Raw genomic sequence first — 8,802 nt, forward strand, 5'->3', positions numbered from 1 at the left:
CCCTGCATGGAACCAAGAAGGGTATTTTATCCCTCTCTGCACTATGATGATGAAGGGCAAGGGGGGTTACGGGGGGGAGGGATGGCAGCTCTGATTGTGGGACCTGTCACTCTCATGTCACCAAATAAACAAACAAAAAAAAGAAAAGCTGCATATTGCAGTGGGGTGGGTGTGGTGCAGTGTGGTTTGGGCATTGTGTGTGTGTGTTTGTGTGTGTGTGCGTGCGGCTAGGGGGTTGGAGAGCAGGGGGTCACTCGAGCTGTTTGTGAGCCCCCAGGATAGGTGAGGTGATGCCCCTCTGGAGTGTGAGGTGGGTTTCATTATCCCATATCCCATACCACTTCCTCTTGTTGTGTCTGCCTGTGCCCCAAAGGCCCTGGAGGCTCGGCGTTGACACGTCGGGCTCCAGCGGCCCTCGCTTTCCTGGGTTCAGCACAGAAAGCAGTGGCGGTAGCATTGTCGAGACTTATCGATAGACCTTGCCTCGAAATGAGTCTGTACTACTCTGAAACTCAGTCTTTTTTTTGTATGTGTGGTCGGCTTCATCGAAGTTGGCGTCGAGAGAAAATCCCCTCACACGTTCGAGAGGAAAACCTCACATCCCGCTCGTTTCTCTCTGTGCTGTGCCTTGTCTTAGACGCTCCCTCGTAAAATATAAAAATATCTCATCATCCTTTATGAGAGGAGAGTTCTGCATTAGGTAGTTAGTAAAGCCATTTCAGTTTTACACAGAAAGGGCAGGGAAAAAATGTTCAGCGCTCGTAAAAGTCTTCCAAAATATCCCGGACTGAAGTTTGTTTGTGAAGAAAGTATATTACACAAAAAAACCCACCTCAAGATCACCTTTCCTGCCAAACTCCTAAAATAGTGTTATCTGATTCACTGCAACCAGAGTTGGGCTTTGTCTCTGGAAGAGTCCGATACTCGAACCCATGCCTCCTGGGCACATTTCCTTTATACGAGCCCTTGTTCAAAGGCATCAGAATCACGCTGCGTCTTGCCTTTTGTCTTTTCTACTTGTAGCATATTATTAAAAATCCTGTTCTTCAGGTAATGCATATAAGGCTGTCCTCCATTTGACACACAACATGCTATCTAACACCCTAATAGCCAGGGATCATCTGCTGTCTCAGCTCCTCCTCGTCTTTGAACGCGGGGTCATGCATCACTCAGCGAACAGGGAGATGGAGATAAATATTTCTTTCAGCTCTGCCACTAGGAGCTTCCTGTTGTACCAGAGGCGGCTCGCTGTGTCTGAGAGGAGGCTGTCTTTGACGAACAGTGCCTCCTCACATTCACCATGACCAACACTTTCAGGCAGGGTAGCGCTAATGCTCGGTGTTGTGTCGCGGGATGTGTTTATAATCGGGGCCCTGCCTCGGCCATCTAATCGGCTGTGCAGAGCTGGAAATGCTCTCTGACTCCTACTTGCATCCAGCTTGGTAGTGAGAATGTGTTTCTCTCTGTGCATGTATGCTCAAGCGTGTATGCACGGTTTTGCGATTGTAAATGTCCACCCACACTTTTGCATTCACAAGTGTGTACAAAAAGGACACACTTGCCTGCACAAATATAAGTGTGCGCACGCACACACACACACACACACACACACACACACACACACACACACACACACACACACACACACACACACACACACACACACACACACACACAGTTTGTCTGCCTCCGGGTATGGCCAGGCTGGAACATTGTCAGATCCATGCATCATTGGTAAGGAAATCTATCCACTACCCCTGACCCCCCCCCGCCTTCCTTGAAGCAAACCTGAAAAGATCCTTTTGTCCCTCATCACCCGCCTGCCCTCCCCCACACCCACACCCCTCATATAGCCTGCGGTTATGGATACCTGGGATTGTCTCACACAGGGCTCCCATGAGGGGTAAGGCTACCTGTGGGCACTGGACTCCAGAAAGGCCGTCCAAGAGCAAGGTCTTTACCTTTGGCTTTTGTCCTCAACCGGGCACAGACTCTGAGCGAATGCCAAAGAAAAACATGGCCCAAGTTTCAGAGAGACACCGTAGTCTCACGCTGGCTACTTTCCGTGTTTATTTGCACACGTCAAGGACTTTCCTGCTGTTGATTTAGAACCACTGCCACTTAGAGTCTGTGACAAATGAAATGCCCTTTTGATGACTGTTTGCCTTCAGCAGCTGTTGTTACTGGCACTGGTAAGCTCACGGTAAGGCCGACGCTACCTCGGCCTTCGACTGTGGCGTCCATATAGGCTGAGAGACCTACACTCCCAACAATGATCTATAGCTGTTGGGCAGGAAAAAAGTACAGGCTGCGTCTGATACGGTGGGATAGATTTATTAACTGGATGTGCCATACCGATCTAGCGTGTTCCTCCGGACTCGGAAGTGTGGGATTCAGACATGATTAAATGCCCTGTCTGAGTTTCCGTGGTGGATTGATTTTAGTCTCCTTCACATCCTGAAGGTGACTCAGATCGCCTCTCTTTCATGTGCCACAGAGCCTGTGTAATCCCGGCTGTGTCCGTACCCGGCCCGACATGTTGTTGTTAGATTAACAGGTATGAACAATCTCTTGGGTGGCTTTGTGATCACCTGTTTGCTAATTTGTGAATATTGGTCAGTGCCGCGTGTGAAGTGCATGTAGCATACATGCTATTGTCAGCGTTGTCTTTGTATGGGGGGGGGGCGCTGCTGGTCATTAGGAATATGAAATATTGGTTACCTTGGCACAATTTTAAATTGTATGATCAGCTTTTTTTCATTTTATTGCGACATCATCCTGTAAAATCTAGTTTGTTTTTTCTTGTTTGTTTCTCCGGTGATTCAGACACCTTGATAATTCTAAGGGCTGCGTTGCTAAACACTACTAGATTATTGTTAATAGTATTTAACCATTTGGGGGGTAAACATTTAATGTCATGTACTAATGTAGCTATAGCTATGATTACATTAAATACAGCACACATGCAATAGATACAAATGGTCATATCGTCCAAAATGAAGCAAAGCTGCTATCAAACCAATGGCAGCAGCTTTAGGGATTCATGAATTATTAATGATTCAGATCGCTGCAGTCACGTTTTAAATTAACCTGAATCTGGAATATAATGTTTAAAATATAACAAAAAAATAGGCGTGAAAGTTGACAGTCTACAAAAGCCCATCCCTATTAAGGTCTGTTGGGGGGGGTGTAGTCCACACACACACACACACACACACACACACACACACACACACACACACACACACACACACACACACACACACACACACACACACACACACACACACACACACCGCACAAACAGGTCTGTATGGAAGGCTGTAGGTGATAGATGGGGAACACATACCCTGGTGTAATTAGAGGACCTAAGAGGTTGAGAGAGGCCTCCGGGATGCAGAGCGCCCCAGGCTTCCTCAGCTAAAGCCGGGCAGAGACCTGCAGCCTTGCAGCACTGCAATCTTCGCAATCAGGCAGCAATGCAAGCAGCGACTGTTTCAGATTAGGCTCAGGAAATCCTCAGTGCTCTCTGCTCAAAACAATTTAGCCTGACATGAGCCGAAGCAGTATAGGAGGTGAGGAGGAGGGGTGGCATGAGAGTTGTCTTTCCCAGAATCCTCCTGTGAGGCTGCATTGGGCTTTGCTTGTCCCCAATTATGTCAACACTGTCTTTCAGTCTCACCCGGATTATACATTCACGCTCATGTCACATCAAGGTTGTGTTATCATCATCATTATATTATCATCATCATCATCATCATCATTATTATTATGACTGTTATTATTATTATTATTATCATCATCGTTATTATTATTATTATTATTATTATTATGCTGGGTTGTTGTCATTGTTATTGTGATAGAATATGTAACAATAATGTTATCATCACTGTGATGGAATAATCACATTACCTAACACACAGAGATAATGACATGTATTTCTTACATGGGACTAAATCATACTAAATCATTCATCATGGATTTAGGTTATAATTTTCGCAAACCTCCAACATTTGTCGTTATCGTCGGTTTTGTCAATGATGATGATGATAATATGTCGTCTTCAATTTCTATTAGGCAATTTATGTGCCAAGGATTTTATTTTCTTTATTTGTACATACATATAATCCTTTAATTTGATTGTCTTTTCTGGAATTTTACTGTTATAACGCTGTGTATCGTTGTTATTATTGTTATTGTTGTTGTTGTTATTATCATTATTACTATTATTATTGTAGAGCAGCCCTGTGGGTTAGTTAAACGTATAACTGAACATTAGTCGATGATTTTAAAACGTGAAACATCTTCCGGTTGTTTTAACTAAAAACAATGAAAGCAAACTGGCGGCGCATCAGCACAACAGGAAAAGCACATAATCATCATCGCCATCTTCATCATGATCTTCATCATCATCATCATCCGCCTGTGTACAGTGTACAGGCCTTGGCGGAACAGACGATAGCCCAATCAGATGTTCTTTTAAGTAGCCTATCCAGCCTTCCCTCCGGTACGACACGTATATTTTTGCTGTAAATACGAAACGATGCTTTTATTGAGATTTGGTTAAAGATCCAGAGACGTGTAAGGAGACTCTCCGTGTTCTATCAGTTGTAACCGATAGTTTATGAAAGAAAAGAAAAAATCGCCACACCTTTGTTGACTTAGCATCCCGTTTCTCCTGTCGTACCAAACCTGGCCCACATTTAGTCACCTACTGTTGCTCATCAGGCCTGGCCAAAAAAAGACAACCATTATATAACTCTTATCACTTACAGTTAAATCCGCTCTCTACAAATGAAATGCGGACCAGTTGTTCATCTGTAATAACTACTGTAATAACGATTACGTTCCCGTTCGTTTCCTTTCGCAGGGCCTCAAATCTTCGTTAACGCGACGGGTAGTTTTGGCGTTTTCAGCTCTCGATAAATTGTTATGGTAGAAATAACACACATAAAGACAAATGCATTACTTTTGTTTTATTGGAAACTAATTACTGTGACTCTATTGAAAACGTTGCCTCTTAGTTTCCATATAGCAGGAAGTCGCTATAAATCTGTATTATCTTAACAAAATATCATAAATTAAGCAAATGGGCAGTCCACTTAAGTGTTTCGTTGAGTCGATAGTTCCACAGGGGGAGGCTGGCCGTGTTTCTCCATGCAGAGGAGACCATAGAAAACCTCATTATAGGTCGCAATATAGGATACGTTTAAGCGCATAAAATGATTTCGTTATAGCTCTAGCCAAATTTAACGACAGACAAGTCAGTCTATTATAAGGTACCATCGTGTTATTTCATATATGTAATAGTCAATCTGATACAGTTAGATCAGTCTCTCTTTTTTTCTTCTTCTTCTTTTTGCCAAGTATTACCAAGTTGCCTCTAAGAGCCAAGATCCACAAGACTGGAGGTTAGAGGTCCCAACAAGGAGTCCTGGAGCTGGTGCGGGTGTCCGTGCATGCCATGCACCGACTGCGCTGCACCCAGGCCCGGCATCTGGTAAGAGGATGCCCCGGGGTGACTCATGTTCCCCTGGAGCAACAGTACAGAGTTCTGGTCGGGGCTTTGCGGGGGGGAAAACTCGTCCTCCGAGCTGGACATGAGAGACTTGCCCCCGTCGAGGGGAGACAACTGGTTCTGTTTGTTGTTGGCGGCGTTGTTGTTTTCACTGTTCTCTCTATACGGCCATGGAAACAGAGACAACAATAATCAGCATTTACACGTTGAATATGTCACTGTAAACGGGTCAAGTTGGCCAGTCTGGGTCGTCGAGCTATGATCAACATTTTGAAAACGGAACAAGGCAGAAAACAGCCACGCTTTATCTTAACCCAAGAGCGCGACCCCCTTTAAATACAATCAACCAAAAGAAGAAAAAACACATTAAATTAGATGCGTTCATCTATGGTTCACTTAATTATAGTAATCTGCCATTGCGGCGTGTATACGCATTTCAGTGGACACGTTGGAGACATTTCAGCGCTTATTCACATGTGACTATACAGGCGACAACCGAGTTTAAGGAGAATTACGGTCCATAATTCTATTATTATTATTGTCTATTTTAGTACTTAACTTGCCCGATATTATTTTTTAACATATAGCCCCCCCCCCCCCAAAAAAATATACGGGCTCCCCAAAGTTGTCCAGAGAGGCCTATAGCTAGTTGTTTGTTGGGTTCCTCAGTAGAAAAAAAATAAATTTCAAGTTACACGTCCAATAGAATTCTTCAGGGCTCTTTTTTTTTCCTCGTGCGGTTTTTTTTTTAAATGCGGTTGCGTTTGACCGGACTAGTTTCTGAAGAAAACTCAACTGTCACTCATACAAACAAATTAAACGGCTTAATCTCAATTTAATATACATTTGGAGTCGATTTTTTTCCATGACCCCCCCTTACCCCCCCAACCCCTGTCGTCGTTGCTGCAGCGCAACAGTGACAGAGACAGACATAAGGACAGGGAGACGTACCTCTCCTTGGCCTCCGCGGCTCTGTCTCTCTGGCGTCTGTTTTTGAACCAGTTGCTGACCTGCGTGGTGGTCAGCCCCGTGGCCTCGGCCAGCTCTCTCTTTTCCCGGGGAGATGGATAGGGGTTATGCGTGTACCATTCTCTCAGGACACCCCTGGACTTCTCCTTGAAGCAGTAGCTGGTCTCCTCCCCGTCCCATATCGTGCGGGGCAAAGGGAATTTCCTCCGGACTCTGTACTTCCCCACCGCTCCGAGCGGCCGGCCGCGCAGTTTCTCCGCCTCCACGTAGTGCGCCTTCAGCCACAGCTGCTGCAGCTTCGGGTGGTTGTGCGGCGAAAACTGGTGACTCTCCAGAATCTTGTACAGCTCCCTGAAGTTCCCCCGGTGGAAGGCCACCACCGCCTTGGCTTTGAGCACGCTTTCGTTCTTGTGGAGGTGGTCGCAAGCGGGCAGAGACCACAGGAAGCGACCGAGCCTCTCCAGGTTGCCACCCTGCTGCAGCACTTCGCACACGCAGGCCACTTGCTCCTGGGTGAAGCCGAACGACGGTAGTATGGACATGTCGTCTAAACTCGCTCCTCCGCCCGACGCTAGTATCCAAAAGTGATGCCGACGTTGTTGCTGCTGTTGTTGTTGTTTTTGTCGTCGCCGCGCTCCACAACGTAGCGCAATCCGTCCTTGCGATATCCACTTCCACCCCTGATGCGCACGGGAGATTCGGATGTTGATTGTTGGGACAATTTGTTCCTGTTGGAGATATGTCAGGCTTAAAGGGAGCCCGTGCGATTCGTTGATTGGCTCTCCCTCTGCCCTATACCCTGGCAGCGGAGCAAAACGGAGTTTGCAGCTCCGTTTCCTCCCCAGAGGGAGTACGTCAGGGGCTGAAATCGGAGCGCTCCCGCTCCACTCCACTCCCCCCCCACACCCCACACCCGCCCTCGCTCCCCTCTCTTCCCGTGTAGCTGAGGTACCAGAGGAGCACCTAAATGCAAATCAATTATCACACACCTCTTAAAGGCTCTGTAGCGTGTTGTGAATATAGCCCGCAGTTTATTATGGAGACCGTCGCTCGGAGCGGCCCATCTTGCCACGTGCGCGCGCAGGGGCCAGAGGCGCACCGCAGCTCCATCAGTTATCCTATAGTTAACGCCCACCTCGTTAATCACATGCAGACCGTAGTTTGGTTGTATTGCACCTTTCATATAGCCTAATTATTACGGGGGAGTTTATTTTATGGGGTGATATAGTTTAATAAGTTCTTATGATAGTTTGGCCCCATGCACGTGCCGTTCACGCTGCGCACATAAGAAAACGTTATGAAAAACGTCCTTGAATTTGTTTGTGTGTGTGTGTGTATGTGAGAGTGAGAGAGAGGGGAGTAGAGAGAGATGGGTTTACTGTAACAAATAACTTGCAAAGAAAAATTAGGCGTTTCAGAAAAGAATCAAAAATGCCCAGATCGCAGCATGTGTAGTTTACTGTATAGGCCCACGTGCATGCTTATTAGAGAGATAAAGCGTGACACCCCACGACGTTTCCATCATGTATTATTATGATTATGAGAGCCAGCTGTTTACAGGACCCCAGTAAAACGTCACCAACTGGGCTAGACTCTTGATTGTCTCGTTGTTTGAATTAGTCAATTTCCACAGTTTGAGGACCATCGGACAGGCATTTAGGATTTAATTTAGGGGACATCATACTGAAATGTTTTTTGGGCTCCAACTTCAGGTTTATTTCTTGTTCGTTGTTCTTTTCGAGGACTGTTTCCCCCCTAATTCAAGTATAGGTCTACCTATAGCCTATACCCAAGGCTTAGATGGGCACCGTACTGTCTCGTATTTTCGTGTGTGGGTGGAGGTGGGGGTGAAACACAAAACCAATCCATTAGTAAATGAGTTCTGTGTGTCACCGGTTCTTGGTCGTGCAGGGTTGTTGTCTTGGGGCACAGATCGCATTTCCTTATCTATACTTCAAGGATTTGCAACTCGATTCCAACGCAGCATATTAAAAGGACGAGGTTTGGCCAAGAAAATACCATTAACTGCAAATGTCTCCCAACCTCTTGCGACGATGGCTTGTATGGTAAAGGGTTTATCTAATGGGCCGTGTTGTTGCAACGCACGGCCCATGTTCTGAGCTGTTGTTGATGTGGCTTCGGACACCTGTGAAAACAAAACGCGGGCTGCTGCACAGCTCCACTACGAGACAAATCACATTTCAGAGCAAAAAAAATCTCCTCAAACGTAATCCAATATAGATTCAAAGGCGAGAGAATTTTTCCAGGTATGAAAGGCAGCCGTCTCTTGATATTTGGTGGTACGGTGTATTGAA

General features: G+C 45.9%; 1 protein-coding gene across 1 annotated transcript; it reads right to left on the reverse strand.

Moving 5' to 3' along the window:
• Positions 1 to 4,967: 4,967 nt before the first annotated feature.
• Positions 4,968 to 7,221, reverse strand: LOC130126293 (homeobox protein six1b). The gene is made up of 2 exons (XM_056295744.1): positions 6,470 to 7,221; positions 4,968 to 5,678 (listed from the first exon to the last, which is right to left on the reverse strand). The coding sequence occupies exons 1-2, from the start codon at positions 7,027 to 7,029 to the stop codon at positions 5,384 to 5,386; spliced, it is 855 nt and encodes a 284-aa protein (XP_056151719.1). The 5' UTR covers positions 7,030 to 7,221; the 3' UTR covers positions 4,968 to 5,383.
• Positions 7,222 to 8,802: the final 1,581 nt, after the last annotated feature.

The sequence above is a fragment of the Lampris incognitus genome, chromosome 16 (assembly GCF_029633865.1).
Source record: "Lampris incognitus isolate fLamInc1 chromosome 16, fLamInc1.hap2, whole genome shotgun sequence".
In the NCBI taxonomy this organism is placed as follows: Eukaryota; Metazoa; Chordata; class Actinopteri; order Lampriformes; family Lampridae; genus Lampris; species Lampris incognitus.